The sequence below is a fragment of the Bison bison genome, unplaced genomic scaffold (genome assembly GCF_000754665.1).
Source record: "Bison bison bison isolate TAMUID 2011002044 unplaced genomic scaffold, Bison_UMD1.0 scf7180017864151, whole genome shotgun sequence".
NCBI lineage: Eukaryota > Metazoa > Chordata > Mammalia > Artiodactyla > Bovidae > Bison > Bison bison.
The window spans coordinates 183788-201910 of NW_011494723.1; the positions used below are offsets into that span (position 1 = coordinate 183788).

At 36.6% G+C, this 18123-nt stretch overlaps 1 protein-coding gene across 1 annotated transcript in view; it reads left to right on the plus strand.

Moving 5' to 3' along the window:
- Positions 1–16062, plus strand: part of RAB21 (RAB21, member RAS oncogene family) — a 36096-nt gene extending 20034 nt beyond the window's left edge. The window contains exons 5-10 of the mRNA XM_010840947.1: positions 1218–1277; positions 2035–2142; positions 4357–4420; positions 10659–10713; positions 11548–11636; positions 14420–16062. Coding sequence (XP_010839249.1) covers positions 1218–1277; positions 2035–2142; positions 4357–4420; positions 10659–10713; positions 11548–11636; positions 14420–14562 — 519 coding nt within the window. The 3' untranslated portion in view covers positions 14563–16062. The remainder of the gene's footprint in view (positions 1–1217; positions 1278–2034; positions 2143–4356; positions 4421–10658; positions 10714–11547; positions 11637–14419) is intronic.
- Positions 16063–18123: the final 2061 nt, after the last annotated feature.

Consider the following 18123-nt stretch of genomic DNA (forward strand, 5'->3'; position numbering starts at 1 on the left):
ACAGATACACTGCTGCTGCTGCTGCTGCTATGTCGCTTCAGTTGTGTCCGACTCTGTGTGACCCCATAGACGGCAGCCCACCAGGCTCCCCCGTCCCTGGGATTCTCCAGGCAAGAACACTGGAGTGGGTTGCCATTTCCTTCTCCAGTGCGTAAAAGTGAAAGTGAAGTCGCTCAGTCGTGTCTGACTCTTAGCGACCCCATGGACTGCAGCCCACCAGGCTCCTCCGTCCATGGGATTTTCCATGCAAGAGTACTGGAGTGGGGTGCCATCGCCTTCTCCAAGCAATACACAGAAGTCCACAAATATACCTGACTGTAGTATACATTAAAAAGAAAAACCAAAAACCTTGTCTAGAGTCTTGAAACAGCTTTTATTGAGACCCATAAGGTTAAGTCCATACCTTTAGATATGGAGTTTCAGGTTTTTTTGATTCAATCTTTTCCTAACTTTAGAGATTCATCTCTGGCATACACCAGACCACCTTGGAGTTTCCTGTGGCGTGGGGAGTTACATGTTTCAGGCTTCAGTGGTTTCACCTGTCTGTCTGGAAAAACCCTTACTACTCATAAAGAGGAGCTCATTACTTTCTTTCTGAAGCCTTCTGTGACTTATCCAGGCTAGCTTTACACTCCTTTCTCAGCATTTTCCTTATGGTATACTTAGCAAGACCCTCCACTTTAACCATTATCTTTACATTTTAATATTTGCAGTGGAACTATAAGCTCTTTGAAAGCTGGAACTGTTTTCATTTCTGTGATAGTACCTGGTACAGTTATTAGCTATAGTTTAAATAATTGAATTGCAAAATAATTGCAGGAAAATTTCCAGTAGTAATGGTATTCATACAGCTAAGTAAACACCAGTAAATATTTCTTTTATCTCATCTTAGAAGTCTCTTAGACTCTTTCTATAATGAGTAGGTTAGGTGGCATCAAATTAAATGCTAAGAAAATGTTTTAATGAGGGAAAAAAAACTAAGAAAACATTAAATTATCAGCTCTTGGGTACTTTTCATAACTTATGTTCATAAAACAAACTTTTTCTTAAAAATAATGTTCTGTTTTCAGTGGAAACAATGTTTGGTTATTAGTAAAAACTCAATGATTACTTTTTCTCCCAGATAACTTGTTTTATATGACGTGATTCATTCATCTGTAGTTTTTAGGATAAGTTTTATGTGAAACATCATTTAATGTATATCTCTTTTTTCTTAGGCATCATTCTTAACAAAGAAGTTAAATATTGGTGGGAAGAGAGTAAATCTTGCTATATGGGTAAGTTAACGTTTTCAGCTGTATGAGTTGAAGGCCTTTACCTATTCTTCATATTCTAATAACTAATTGGCTTAAGAAATAGGAATTTGAATTTCTGGATTTTTATTTTTTTGGTTAACTCAGGGTTAGCCAAAATCTTTTTTTTTTTTTTTTAATTAAACATCTTTTCCCCCTAAAATCTGGCTAAGAATTTTATCTTGAATACACTTGTTATACATGAAAAGTGCTGTCATAACTTTTCAACTGGAGAAGGGTGAACTCAAGGGATTCCATTTCAGAGAAAGGGGTGGACAGACTGTCTGGCTTTCATCCCCCCGTCTCCATGTCCTCATCTTCCAAGGGAGTGGCTGGTGGAGACTAGGGCAAGGCTAATGCAGTACGGCACCACTGCCAGGTGGTCCTGGTGCACGTTCGTTCTTCTTGTCTGCTCTCTCTGTGGAGGACTTAAATTCATTGCCACGCCTGTTCCTGGCTTATAAGGCCATTGTGGTCTTTCCAGCCCTTTGGCAACTGAACTGGCTTTTTAGTGAGGGTGGGAAAGATTGCTGAGGAGGAGGGTTGGGGAGAGGAGAAGTAACCTTTACAAAACAGTAAAACATTAAATATTAATTATAACTTAAAATTTTTTATAGTTTCTTTTAATGCTGTTTTGGGGTTATCTATAACTTTATACCCTAGTTTATCAGAAGCTCACTGTAGTTTAAATAATAGATATATTTTTTCTTCTGGTCTAATAAACGTTTGTTGCTTTATGTAGGATACAGCAGGTCAAGAGAGATTCCACGCATTGGGTCCCATTTACTACAGAGATTCAAATGGAGCTATTTTAGTTTATGATATAACAGATGAAGATTCTTTTCAGAAGGTATCTTGCTTACTTATGGGTGAATGACTTAATAGAGCAACAGTGATTTGTCAGGTCTGCATTAACATGTCTTTGTGATTAGCCTTGGATTTAAAAGTATAGTTTGTGCATAAATGATGACCAGTCATGTTTTTTTAATGGCGTATTTAATTCATGTTAACAGTATGGATATCATCTATTAATGGTTTATTATATGGCTTTCTCGGATATTAGGAAAGGGAAATAATCTGAAGTAAAGCTTCAGAAAAATATAGATGCCTTTTTTTTTTCTCCTTATTAAAGAAAAATCACAAACTTTTTTTTTTTTTGATTCTGTACATACTGGGCACCTGAAAACTTGGTATGGCTGCGTGGGTGCGTTCCATAATTATGGGGAAGTAAAAGAAGAACTAAATCAGGTTTAAGCTCTTTTCTCCTCACTAGGTATCCTGGAGGATTCAATACAGATTTTAAAAGGAAAATCTACACAGTATTTATTTTAAAGCACTCTATTTTTATAAAGTTAAATGTTTTATCTTTGGGATGCTGTTTGTTATCTCTTCTATCCCTTCTTGCCTTTTTGGCATGGAAAGAAATAGTTTAAGTATTTTATTGATTAAAAGAAAGTGGAGTCATTTAGGTTGAAAAGTGACCAGTTATCTCTTGCTGCATAACAAAACCCCCCAAATTTGATGGCTTAAAACAACAACATATTATTTCTCATGGTTTTGAGGGTTGCCTGGGCTTCCTTGATAGCTCAGTTGGTAAAGAATCCGCCTGCAATGCAGGAGACCTGGGTTTGATCCCTGGATTGGGAAGATCCCCTGGAGAAGGGAAAGGCTACCCACTCCAGTATTCTGGTCTGGAGAATTCCGTGGATTATATAGTCCATGGGGTCGCAAAGAGTCAGACAGGACTGAGCAATTTTTACTCTCTTTCTTTTCTGGACAAAAGTGGAGTCACTCAGACAGCTGCATGAACTGGGGGTTGCTGGGTGGGGACCTGGATCCAAGAGGGCCTGATTTTCCTCCATGTGCCTTCTCACTCCATTTGGTGTCTTGTTCTCCAGTACTCTCTCCACATGCTCTCATTATTCTGTATTCCAGCCAAACCTTATATGACAACTAGATCCCAAGAGAGAGCTGCCAGACCTTCCTAAGGCTTTAGTCTGGAATTGGCATGGCATTAGTGCTGCCACATTCTCTTGGTCAAAGCAAGAGACTAGGCTAGACCAAAGTCAGAGAGAAGAAATAGACTCTTGGCAGAGAATTTTGACCCTCTTTAACTCATCACAGAGTGTATGGGTTAATGAATAGAATACCTGTGGAGGGGAATCTGACTGCAGATGAATAACAGTTAAAAAGAATATTGGTTAGATTTAGGGGTTCCCTTGCAGTCCAGTGGTTATCCATAGGTGATAGTGATCTCTAGAGACATCCTTGGTTGTCAAACCTGGCAGTGGCGCTGAGTCTAGTTGGTGGGAGGCCAGGGGTGCCACTGAACAGCATTCACTGCATAGGACAGCCCCTCCTGGCAGAGGACTGTCGAGGACAAAATACTAGTGATGCTGAGGGTGAAGAAACCTACCACACACCAACGGATAAAACTTTATTTTGCTCTTTTTCTACTCCTATATGTTTTGTTCTTCCTTTAAATGTGTGTCATAGAAGCTCCTGTGCCCTCTATTTTGGAACCAACTGGGGTATAAAAGACTTTTAATTAAGCTCGTGTATGTGTGTATTTTTTAGTTTTTTTTTTTTTTTGGTCGCATCATGTGGCTTGTAGGATCTTAGTTTCCTGACCAGAGATTGAACCCTGGCCCTGAGCAGTAAAGCACTGAGTTCTAGCCACTAGGGAATTCCCAAGCCCATACGTTCTTCAATGTGATTCTATACAAACATCTACTATCAGAGGCTGGTGTTGACGTGCTTTTGCTCTGGTGAACAGCTTTGCTTAGATTTGTGGATGATTTATGAACATTTGTAATTAGAGATGCTTCTCTTTATACTTATATGTAGATGGAGACAGAGATCTTTCCATTGGGGGGGTGTGTGTGTGTGTGTGTGTGTGTGATTTGCAGTATAAATGATCCTATATAGTGAATCATTCCTAATAACTAAATATATGGACCATTAGACAGAATTTTGAGGTATTTTTACAACATTGCATTTTGGTGTATTGTAATTGTAGTCATTGTAACAGGATTTGTTTTAACATTTACACTTGTATACACAGGTTAAAAACTGGGTGAAAGAATTACGGAAAATGTTGGGAAACGAAATCTGTTTATGTATAGTAGGTAAGTGTCATTAATTTTTAAAAATGTCCTTTGTTTCTTTAAAACTTTATTAAAGAATAGTACATGAATAATTTTCATTTTAAAGTTACATGAGAAAAGAAGAATGGTATTTTAGTATTTAATATTTTAGAGTCATTTAGAATTTGAAAGGGGTCTTTCAGGAGATTGAAACATCTATAATTCAAGGAATGCCCTTGGGGAGCAGCTGGGAAACCCTGAACATGTAGGGCTTTGAGTCTCCCAGCCTTGCTTCAACTTGACCTTTAGTTTTTCATCATAAGATTATTTTAGAAAATAAGAGAGTTTGGCAACTACAATATAATTAAAATCAGTGACTTAAGCTGTGTTTTTGTCATATTGTTGTTGTTCAGTCGCTAAGTTGTGTCTGACTCTTTGCAACCCCATGGATTGCAGCAGGCTCTTCTGTCCTTCACTATCTCCCAGAGTTTGCTCAAATTCATGTCCATTAAATGGGTGATGCTATCTAATCATCTCATTCTCTGCCACTCCCTTCTCCTTTTGCCTTCAGTCTTTCCCAGCATCAGGGGCTTTGCCATTGGGTCGGCTCTTCACTCAGTTGGCCAAAGTATTGGAGTGTCAGCTTCAGCATCAGTCCTTCCAATGAATATTCAGGGTTGATTTCTTTTAGGATTGACTAGTTTGATTTTCTTGCTTGCTATCCAAGGGGCTCTCAAAAGTCTTGAAGAGCACAAGTCGAAAGCATCAATTGTTCAGCAGTCAGCCTTCTTTATGGTCCAACTCACATCCGTACATGACTACTGGAAAAAGCATAGCTTTGATTACAGAGATCTTTGTCAGCAAATTGATGTCACTACTTTTTAATACCCTGTCTAGGTTTGTCATTGTTTACCTTCCAAGGAACGAGCGTCTTTTTATTTCATGGTGGCAGTCACTATCCACAGTGATTTTGGAGCCCAAGAAAAGAAAATCTGTCAGTGTTTCCACTTTTTCCCCATCTATTTGCCATGAAGTGATGGGGCCAGATGCTATGATTTTAGTTTTTTGAATGTTGAGTTTTAAAGCAACTTTTTCACTCTTTTTCACCCTAATCAAGAGGTTCTTTAGTTCCTCTTCACTTTTTGCCATTAGAGGGGTATCATCTGCATATCTGAGGTTGTTGATATTTCCCCCAGCAATCTTGATACTAGCTTGTGCTTCATTCAGCCTGGCATTTTGCATGATTTGCTCTGCATATAAGTTAAATAAGTAGGGTGACAGAATACAGCCTTGTCGTACTCCTTTTCCAATTTGGAACCAGTCTGTTGTTCCATGTCCCGCTCTAACTGTTGCTTCTTGACCAGCAAACAGGTTTCTCAGGACATGGGTAAGGTGTTCTGGTATTCCCATCTCTCTCAGAATTTTCCAGTTTCTTGTGATCCACCCAGTCAAAAGCTTTAGCATAGTCAATGAAGCAGAAGTAGATGTTTTTCTGGAACTTCCTTGCTTTCTGCATCATTCAACAGATGTTTTCAGTTTGATCTCTGGTTTCCTCTGCCTCTTCGAGACCCACCTTGTACACCTGGAAGTTATCGGTTCACGTACTGTTGAAGCCTCTCTTGAAGGATTTTGAGCATTACCTTACTAGCATGTGAAATGAGTGCAATTGTGCGGTAGTTTGAACATTCTTTGGCATTGCCTTTCTTTGGGATTGGAATGAAAACTGACCTTTTCCAGTCCTATGGCCACTGCTGGATTTTCCAAATTTACTGACATATCGAGTGCAGCAGTTTAACAGCATCATCTATTAGGATTTTAAATAGCTAAGCTGGAATTCCGTCACCTCCACTAGCTTTGCTCATAGTCATGCTTCTGAGGCCGACTTGACTTAACACTCCAGGATGTCCAGTTCTAGTTATCTGGGTCATTAAGACCTTTTTTGTACAGTTTTTGTTTGTATTCTTGCCACCTATTCTTAGTCTCTTCTGCTTCTGTTAGGTCTTTACCATCTCTGTCCTTTATCGTGCCCATCCTCTTATGAGATGTTTCCTTGATAGCCCCAGTTTTCTTGAAGTGATCTCTAGTCTTTCCTATTCTGTTGTTTTCCTCTATTTCTTTGCATTGTTCATTTAAGAAGGCCTTCTTATCTCTCCTTGCTATTCTGTGGAACTCTGCATTCAGTTGGGTTTATCTTTCCTTTTCTTCCTTGCCTTTTGCTTCTCTTCTTTCCTCGGCTATTTGTAAAGCCTCTTCAAACAACCTCTTTGCCTTCTTGCATTTCTTTTTCTTTGGGATGATTTTGGTTACTGGTTCCTGTACAGTGTTACAAACCTACATCCATAGTTCTTCAGACATTCTGTCTACCAGATCTAATCCCTTGAATCTATTTTTATTACTTTTAACTATACATATTTTTGAGTTAAGGACTCCCAAGGTGACTTTTGACTCCAAAGATGAAAGTAGACCATGATTCACTAGAGTGGAGGAATGTTCTTAATGGGTAAAGTAAAAGAACTCTAAAACTCTTTCTTGGACTTCTGGATTTCTCTTGGTTCCTTTTTTCTTTAGATTATTCTAAGATTGCATATGCTTTTTAGCAGTCATGTCAGCTTAATTTGTCTTTTACATAGATTATAGTTAACAAAAATCAGAATTCCATTTTTATAAGTATTGCTCTTCTGTTAGGCTTTTCCTGTCTTCCTGCATAACTGTTATATAAACCTAAGTGTAAGAATTTCAACTTGCCACGTGTTTCTGAATGTTTATGTTTGACATATTTATAATTACTAGCTTTTCCGTGTTAAATTAGATAACTTAACCTTCTTGGTCCTTATCTAAACCACTGATAATGTGTACATCAGGAATAGAGAACTCCATACTTCGCTAGTAGAGACTTTTCCCTCTAGTTTTAGTTAATCCATTGATCAGCACTCTTGGCTGTGTTTGTTCTATTTAATAGAATATTTTGTTAATAGTCCTCAACATTTGTATGTTTGTTAAACATATATTTATTAATAATTACTTACCACTTATTGAGTGCCAGGTACTGTTGTAAGAACTACACCCTTATTATTTCATTTAAGCCTCCTGACAGCACTGCAAGAAGGTATTGTTGCCATTGCCATTTTACACGTGAGGAAATGGACCTAGAGAGCGTGACACTTCCCAGACTACATAGTACTTAGAGATAGGCCTGGGATTTTAATTCAGGCCTGTCTGCTGCTTCAGGCCCATATCCTTAACCAACAGTATGTATTACTTGCTGCTATGTACCAGGCTTTGAGAGTAATACAGTGAATAAGTTAAACAATAGATACGGTACTTGTCCCGGAGCTTATCATGTGCGGTGAGAGAGAAAAACAGGCTGTTACTGTATATTATGGTAAAAGCTGTGAAGGGGTAAGAGGAGGGTGCTGGGATAACACAAAAGGAAACCTAACTAAATTGGGGGGTGGGGTGGGTAAAGGATTTCCTAAGCCAATCAGGATTGTGATAAGAAGTGTGTTAATTATCATGAGCTTTAAGTCTCTCGTAACTGTATTGATCATTCACTTGATCATTCACTGTGATGGATATGGCTGATTTTAATAACTACTCTCCATTGCATGTGTACTATTTACTAGGCCTTTTACATTATATTTTATTTTCACATAAACCTCAGAAAGTTTATTAGCTACATTTGTACAAAGTGAGACTAAGAGGGGTGAAGTAATATGCCCCAAATCGTATAGTTTTGAAATGAGCCAGAAGTTAAAGCAAATTTTATCAGATTTAAAAGTTTCCACTACGCCACATTCCATCCAGTCTAAGCAAAATAAAGTTCCCTTTATTGCTATTAGCCATCTGCTCTTAGCAATGGGTGTATCCCTTCCATGTTGTTTATTAAAATAGGTATTTTTAAAGAAGAAAAAGTTTTTAGTGTTCTTAGCAGGATAGGTTTTTCCTCTCCAGTGGCTTCAGCCCTCAGAAAATATACAGTACTTTCAAGTAGGTGCTTATTTTGGTGGTTATTCTTGTTTTCAGGTGTTTTAAGCCTATTGGAAAGGTCCCAATGAGGCCACAGAGTAGTATTGAAACAGAAGTGAAGTGAAGTCGCTTAGTCGTGTCTGACTCTTTGTGACCCCATGGACTGTAGCCTGTCAGGCTCCTCTGTTCTTGGGATTCTCCAGGCAAGAATACTGGAGTGGGTTGCCATTTCCTTCTCTAGGGGATCTTCCTGACCCAGGGATCAAACCTGGGTCTCCAGCACTGCAAACAGACTCTCTATCATCTGAGCTATCAGGGAAATAAGCCTCAAAACTGCCAGCTTTAGCTCTCTTGCCTTCAAAAGAACATAGGAGCTACAAAGGTCTTGAATTTTGGGAAGGTATCAGTCACTGACAGGCAGTTTTGTGACTTAGTCTGTGCTGTTAATCCATCATGAGCACTTAACTGTTCAAAGAAACAGTAGTTATTTAGTAGAAGGATTTTTTTTTGTTTAAAATATTAATTATGTTATTAAAATAGTTAGCAGTTTTAATAGTAACAGATTTTAGGGAATTCCCTGGTGGCCCAGTGTTTAGGACTTGGTGCTTTGCCTGCTGCGGCCCGGGTTCAGTCTCTGGCTGGGTAACCAAGATACTGCAAGCCACGGTGGTGAGGCAGAAAATTTAAAAAGTGAATAACTGGCTTTATTAAAGTTGGTTAAGTTTAAAATGTTACTAAATAATAAAGCAGTGTCTCAGTTTTCCCCGAATATTCATTTGAGGCAATAAGGTGATTGTCTACTTTCCCTATCCTCATTTTTAAAAAGTAGATGTTAGTAGTTCTGGCAGATTTTGAAAAAAAAATAGAGACATTTAAGCTCTATCAAACCAACTCAGAGGGCTTTCATTAATTTCAACAAAAGTCTCCTTTTTCAATAGGAGACTGTTTACTTTTTTACTGTGGCAGAATCTTGTTCCTGTTTGTTGGCACCATCTGCCACTAGGTGGTGCTTTTTGCATTCTTCATGGCATAGAACAACTTACCCTGCTGGTGACTGTTGGATATATTGGCTGTAATATTTAGCTGATTAAAAATTTTATTGACAGAATAATGTGGGAGACCAGAACTAATATGTGTTTTCTTGCTGAGGTAGACTGATAACTGTTCAAAGAAGGAAGAGTTCAGTACTGAATTTGTTAGGACCTTCTGAGCTTTAGCATATCTGCTTCCCTCTCAGCCTTAGGCTAACCGTGTCAGATGGTGCTTGAGGCTGCACATAATTAGGGGCTCAGATTATTTGAGGTCTTCTGTATACAAAATCTCTGGGCTTGTACCTCTCAGTTCTAAGCATTGCATCTTTCATTGGGAGCTTAGTTCAATGCTTTATCTGAAATTGTCTTCCTGATGCTCTAAAGTTCCAAGAAAAAAATGACCTTATTTACAGGATTTCCCTATTTACCTCTATAGGTCATAATAGAAGAAATGAAAATATTTTTTTAACGTGTCCTTTCTTAGTGTATTTCCCCCTTTCCTGTTATTTCCCTTGCCTTTAGCACTCAGTCCAGCCTTCTTACCTTCATCTCTAGCCTGTATATAATAAGGAATCTGCATTTTGAAGTTTCTTCACTTTTATTCTGGTTGCTTTGTAGCATAATTTGAGTTTGGTTCCATTGATTAAGGAAAGCCAAACTTATTTTCAGTAATTTAAAATCCGAATGGTGTTCATATACTAAGTTCTCTGATGTTTTTAAAACAAACAATACAGTTTCTTCCCTTGCACTGATGAAGTACTTCAAAAGCCATACGTTTTAATGCTTTCTTTAATCAGTTCATATCATACAGAAAACCAAAATATTCTTAGGATCCAAAAGGCTAGCCTAATATATTTTCATGAGCAATAAGGTGGCCTTGTTTAACTACTGAGCATCTCTGAGTTGATTGGGGACCACTTAGACTTGGATAAAAATCATAGATTTTTCCTTAGAGTTCCCTAGTAAATCCTAATCCCATTTATAGTCTAAATCAAAAAGAATGCTCATCTCTTTGGGCGAGGTCTTTTCTCTCTGAGGCTGCAGCTTCAGGAGGGATATGCATTGAGCCATCTGAGGGAGGTTGAGGCATTCACCTTGACAGTCATGATCAGCCGTCATATCATAGGAGTTCACTTGATAGTTTCAAGACACTGAGAAGTCTGGTGGGGATTTGCATTATTTTTCTAGGGGATTAAAATAGAATTTGTATATTTAGAATTACCTTAATTTCATTATAAAAAATGAATCAATGTTAAACACTGGCATTTACTTTTTCCAATTAGGTAATAAAGTAGACTTGGAGAAGGAGAGACATGTTTCCATTCAAGAAGCAGAATCGTAAGTGTTGTCTTTCTCTTCCTTCCATCAGTCACTCTCTGTAAGAAGTCTTCATCCTTGCACAGTGTTCTTTACCATTTCGTTATTACTCAAACCTTTTAATATAGATTGAGCTATTGGATTCAATGAAGTGTGTTTACATTGGCAGTTTCTGGACTTTTTGTGACATTTAAAGATATTTCACTTATAATTCTCTTTCTACTACTACTACTACTACTACTATGTCGCTTCAGTCATGTCCGACTCTGTGCGACCCCATAGACGGCAGCCCACCAGGCTCCCCCATCCCTGGGATTCTCCAGGCAAGAATACTGGAGTGGGTTGCTATTTCCTTCTCCAGTGCATGAAAGTGAAAAGTGGAAGTGAAGTCGCTCAGTCATGTCTGACTCTTCGCGACCCCATGGACTGCAGCCTACCAGGCTCCTCCGCCCATGGGATTTTCCAGGCAAGAGTACTGGAGTGGGGTGCCATCGCCTTCTCTGAATTCTCTTTCTGATTTCAGTAAAAAGTGTAAAAGTGATGCAAAAGGAAACTGCCATGGCCAAATAGCGAGTCACAAAAACTAAAATATTTGGGTTGCAAATTAATTTATAAAAATTTCAAGTCTTGCAATATATTCTTATTTAAAAGTTGGTTCAAAAAAATAAATAAATAAAAGTTGGTTCAATATATAGAGATACTAACCAGGATATAATTTTAATTTCACTAAACCTGGGTTAATCAGTAATAAGTCACCAAAAGTGCTACTGTAAAAAAAAAAGTTCAAATAGCAGTTGTGGCAAAAACTTGAAACATTTTTTAACAGCAATTTCTGATGTCACTTTTCTTTTTAAGGTATGCAGAATCTGTGGGAGCAAAACATTATCACACTTCAGCCAAACAGAACAAAGGAATTGAGGAACTCTTTCTTGACCTTTGTAAAAGTAGGTGTATGAATGTGTGGTGTTTGCTAAATATATATTAAAATAAATGCAATACCATTAAAAATAAAAATGGAAGGGGAATATACAGAATAAAAAAGATTTAAGAGATGTAACAGCATGCTGCAGTGGATGGACCTTATTTGTATCCTAATTTGACAAACTAGTGAAAAAGAACATTTGTGAAATGATTGGGACTATATGAATACTCACTGGATATTGATGATCTTAAGAAGTATTGTGAATTTTGTTAGGCATGATTATGGTGTTGTGATTATGCCTAAAAATTCTTTTTTAAGTTTTTATCTTTAGAAATCATAATTTATGAATGAAATTTATGTATCTGGCACATAAATTTGATTTAAAAATAATGGTAGCGATGATTGCCAAGTATGGATGAAAGTGTGTGATGGACGTATAGATTTTCATTATGTTTTTCTTCTATGTATGTTTGTGCTTTTTCTTATTAAAAAAAAGAGAAAGGAAAATGTTTATCATATACAACCTGAAAGTCATTTCTCATATCACCAATAGAACACATACTATACTTAGGAAAACCCCAGTCTGTAGAATAATGGGTTGAGATGATTTTGTCAAATTACATTCCTTGAAATCACAGACTCTTTAGAAAACATGATGAAATGATGGCTTTCTCTCTAGAAAAATGTACATATACACAAACTTTGGAGTAAGTATCAGTTTTATGTAAACCTGAAGATCGTTCGTAGTTCACCTGGGAGAGTAATTCTCCAAATGTAGTCCCCTAATCAGCACCATTAGCATCATTTGAGAATGTGTTAGAAGTGCAAGTTCTTGGGCCTTACCCCAAACCTACTGAATCGAAATTCTAGAAGGTGGTTCCCCAAATCTGTGTTTTAATCATTCCTCATGATTCTGATTTATACTAAAATTTGAGAACCACTGCTGTACATATCAGTCACTAGGAGATCTTGTTAAAATTGTAATTTGATAAAGTTGGTCTCATGTAGGCCTTAACTTCTGTTTTCTAACAGACACCCAAGGTTTAATGATACTAGTCCTCAGACCATACTTTGAGTACTCAGGTTCTAGATCAGTGGCTTGTAAATGTTATATATCACATCTTTATATAAAAAGATTGAGTATTCTCCATATGTTATTTTAAAATTATAGAACATGTACAAGTGCTTATTTTGTATATTGTAAAACATATTAAAAAAATAGAAATTTTGAAAGGTTGGGGGAAACTGTTTTCTAATTTCATCTCAATGAATTGTCCCATATACCTCAATTTGGAAACCATTGTTTAAGATCAGTCTCTGGACCCAAGTTTAGAACCCTTATTCTGTTCTAAGGACTCTCTTTTCTCTGCTCATCTTTTCAGATATGTATTTTGCGACTATTTACTCCTAGTCTGTGTCTTATAGTCTCATTTTTCTTAACTGTTTCTCAAAGAGCAAAAGATCTAAATTTTAATGAGGTATGATTTATCAGTTTTTCTTTATGAGTCATTTTTTGTGTGTCTTACATGAGAAATCTTTGCTAACTCAAAGTCATAAAGATTTTCTTCTACAGAGATTTCCTCCTATTTCCCCCCCCCCCTTTTTTTTTTCTTAAATCAGTTAGTTTATTTTTGGCCATGCTGGGTCTTCACTGCTGTATGGGCTTTTCTTCGGTTGCGGAGAGTGGGGGCTACTCTCTAGCTGTGCTCTGCGGGCTTCCCACGGCAGTGGCTCCCCGCGTGTGGAGCACCGGCTCGGGCCCGCAGGCTGCAGTAGTTGTGGCACCCAGGCTTTATGGAGCACAGGCGCGATAGTTGTGCTGTGTGGGCTTAGTTGCTCTGAGTCATGTAGGATCCTCCTGGATCAGGGATTGATCTCCTGCATTGGGATCTACTTCTTTACCAGTGAGCCACCAGGGAAGCCCCTCTTGCTATGTTTTCTTCTAGACATTTTGTTTTACATTTAGATCTGAAATTATGGTGGGAGATGCAGATTGAACTTTCAATTTTTACATGTAAATGTCCAATTCTAGTACTGTTTCTTTTTTTTTTTCTAGTACTGTTTCTTGAAAAGATGATTCTGTTTTCATTCAGTAAACTTGGCGCTTGTTAAAAATCAAGTGACCGTATGTATGGGAGTCTGTTTCTGGACCTGTTCTGTTTATCTCTGTATTTCTTCTTTCACCAGTATCTCATTGTCATCATTAGAGCCACTTTCTATTGTATCTTTAAACCAGATAGTGTGAGTCCTCCAGCTTTCTTCTTCCGCCTTCATCCTAAACTCTTTGGTTCTTTTAAATGTTATTTGCTTAAAAGTTTCACATTACTTGAAAAATAATCTTGTACCCTAAATATCGCTTGTACTTGGAACAATTTGACCTTCTTTGACATATTTTGAAGGCGGGAAGAGGGGACGACAGAGGATGAGATGGTTGGATGGCATCACCAACTCAATGGAAGTGAATTTGAGTAAACTCTGGGAGTTGGTGATGGATGGGGAGGCCTGGTGTGCTGCAGTCCATGGGGTTGCAAAGAGTCAGACACAACTAGGCGACTGAACTGAACTGACATATTTCTAAGTATACTTGGAAAATCTTAAGGATGACACTTGTATATAGTCATTTGTTCAGATCAAAAACTTGTTTTCTCTGGTGATGTCACTGTGGCTGTGATGCAGCTGGACAAATACTTTGCTATTAGTTTCCTTGTTGGTTGAAAGTCTGCTATCATGATGGTAAATGGAAATTAGAGAAACAGAAGGCTCAGGTTGTGGTCCTAAATGATCTCTGCTTTCTCCCTCTCTTAGGAATGATAGAAACTGCACAAGTGGATGAGAGGGCAAAAGGCAATGGCTCCAGTCAGCCAGGAGCTGCAAGGCGAGGTGTACAGATTATTGATGATGAACCTCAAGCCCAGAGCGTTGGCGGAGGGTGCTGTTCTTCTGGATAACTGTTCACCCCTAAGAAAGTAAAAAAAACAAACTGTGGATCATTGCCCTCAACGTGAAGACTGCCATATTCCAAGTCACATTATTTTACCGATGGAGTTATGGAATTAACAGTATTTTAAATTACGTTTATAACTGCAGAGACCTTAAGTGCTAAACTTAGTGGAGTTTGTGACCAGAGAATTGGCATTTTCTACAAATGTTAACAAAGCAATTACCAATGGCCTTTTTACATATTTTTTTCTTTAATAAGAAATAATATGCATGTAGAAAAGACCTACTTAAAGGCTTCATTTATATTCTTTTAAATCAAATCTTTATTTAATAACTTATATATGTTGTTGGAATGGTATACATTTTTGCAGTCCTTTGTATTTTGTGGTAGTTTGAATTGTATCCCTTCTAAACAGCAAACTGTCTTTTGTTTTCTTCTTTTGTTTTTGTTTTTTTTTTTAATTAGCAGATACCTGAAGTACTATTTTTGCAGGGTTTGCACAGGCCCCTAACTGTCTACTACACTTTGATATAATCTATATACATCCTGTATGCTGAGGTGGTAAAATACAATGTAAATTACATATTAAATATTTTATCTGCTTTTACAAGTGCAAGGTGCAAAAATATATACAATAGTCTCATTGATGACTGTAAAGTGAATTAACATTTGGTGATAATGCCTAAGCTTTTTGACTCTGATATAAAGATCATAGCTCCCCTTCACTTCTGTCTTAACTTAAAAGCGGTGTGTTTAAATTTTCTCATATACTTTACTTGAATTATTGCTGTTGTCATGTTTTTTGCCTCTAAATCCATCTGATGATTAATTGAGCAACAGCATTTGCCTTTGGGTTTTGGGTTGTTTTGTTCTTTCTGGGGTTTGTTTTTTGGGGGACAGGGATAAAAGAGATGACTTCTGCTGTTTTTGCTGTAGAGTGGTTACCTTAGAAGTATTTGAGTGGAGCATGCTGAGTTTCACTTATGCAAAGCTTTAGTTTTCTCTTACGCTTTATATGAAACGGATTCACTGGTATGAGAAGAGAGGAAGAACTTCCAGATAGTAGCCACTCACCAAGACTCTTTTACACAGCAGCATGTTAGTGGTAGTTTCTGCTCCGGAGGCAGCACTTCTGGATCCTTCCTAAGCAAATTGTATTTGTTCATTGCTTGCCAGAGATGAACAGAGAAAGTTTTGTTTCATTTTGTAAGCGCTATCCTTCTGAGTTTCTTTGAAGGGAAACATTTCATGTAATGTAGTTATAGCGAACACTGGAAAGATTTATTATAAAATTATATTCTTGTATACTTTGTAAATGAGTCTCACTAGGTTTTTTTTTTTTTTCCTTAAGCATAAGTCTAAACTTAAATTTGTTAATTTTAATAGAATCCGGCACAGGAAGAACACAAATTGTGTAAATTAACATAAATTGTTCTTGTTCTAATATATATATTTTTCCATTTCTGTCATGCTTGGAAAACTAGTAAATGATATGTCTAAGATAAAATGGAATGGTCCCTGGATTTACTTCTTACAAGAAGCAGTAGTATACAATACAATTATTAGCTTGAACAGTTAAGAGAATATAAAGAAGTTATAGTTTAAAAAAAATAATTTTCCCAAATGGGTTAAAGTTGAATGAATTGCCATCTTAATGTTATGATATTGCAATTTTAACTTAGTATTAAGTATTCTATAAGTCTGCATTTTTACCCTCTTTAATTGTTGTCTCTGTCAAACTCAACACACTGCTTCTCTGTTGTGTGTGTTTAGGGAGGGTGGGTGGAAAGAGTTGCCTGAAAGATAAGCTAAAATTGTCTTCTTTTATGGGATGATCATACTCTGTGTAGTTTCTTGGTTTCCTGGAGGGTGGCAGGGGAGATTCTGAGTACAGATACTAGAACAAATAGTTTTTGCCTTCCTGGTTTTTTTGTTTATAGAGAAAGCCTTGTTGTAGATGTAGATGGGAAATAAGCTCCTCTCCATTGGAGTGAAGTATGTTTTTAAAACTAATTAGAGATGAAATTGAGGTTTATTTTAAAAAGTAAAATCAAAAGTCATAATTGGAGAGTTGGACTCTTTGATTTTCCACCCTATATTAATGATATAAAGTCCAGATAGAAACCTCTTCTCCAGAGTTGCCAGATAATTATTGGTGAGGTACAACCACTCTCTCTGTTTCTTTCTTTACTCTTCCTTGGTTTCTGTGCATCTTCCTTAACATCAAGCATTTCATTATTTTTTTCACCTGTAATTTAAACTAATTCAGTAGCAACAATAGATAATATGGTATACCTGACCTTGCTCCAAAGCTCAAAAGTTTTAGGTAGGAATAGACTGAAAGGGTAGTGAAACAGGACAAATCAGTTGCAGCATGTAATCAAAGGAAAGATAAAAAAATTATAAACAAAGGCTAAGAAAATTTTTCTGGTACTTACTTTACCTCCCTAATACGTCTTTTGTGTTCCTGTCCTTACAATTGTGCTACTAGGAAGAAGACACAAATTATCATGTTGTGTATTAAAAGTAGTAGGTAGGTAGAACCAATATATTTTTCAACTAATAAGTGTATTCTCTTGGTATATATAAATTAAAAGTTGGTTTAAGATAGACATTAAAAGGGTATCCAAATATTTAAAGTATACAATCATAGTTTCTGTAATGACAATGGATATTCTGCTTGTTTTGCATTGTGATTATAGAGGAAGATTATTGTTTTTAAAAATACACATTTCACAATTTGGGGGTAAACAGTAATCTGAAAAGCAATAAGCATCACATTATCATATAAAATATCTGAATTTCTTTGGTTCTGGGGATATCTTCTGAAAATAGCCTAAAGCTATGGCTGTAACAGCTAAATTAAAATCTTTTGAAAAATATTAGCTTGTATATTATTAGTAATTACTTTTTATTTGGCATTAAAATAAAAGCAGAATATTTCATTTTTAGATTTTCAGTGAGAAAAGAAATAGAGAAGGAAGGTAGTAAGAAGTAGAATGAAAATCAGGTAGATAGGAAATTCTACACCCTGACAATTTTAAAAATCATTTAAAAAATTACAGTACTTTTAAGAAATAGTTTCTAAATAAGGCAAATTATGCATTGTGCCACATATTTAGAACATTAAAAATGAGTTGTTATACTGTTTTATTTCTTTTAATCCATAATTTGCAATTTTCTGTATTACAAATGCTACCGGGGTCTTAGATCATCGATCTTATATTAACTTCAGATGATATAACTTACATTCTGGAAGGGTTTGATCATGCCTTTGACTTTTGAAATTTACCTTTTGACTTCTGTTTGCCATTATAGTTTTTTAAAGTAGATACTTTAAAAGCATCTAAAAGTATATATATCTAAAAGATACATGTTTTTTAAAGTAGATACAGTGTGACAAAGAGGGTATACTTAATTTGTGACCATTTAAAATGTGCAGATCCTCTAAAAAATGGGGTAGATAGTAATGACCAGCAAGAACCTTAAAATAATTTCTAAAGATACAGAAACTAAATAGATCCTTAAGTGTTCTTTTCTAAATTATAAATTGTATTACCTAGATTTT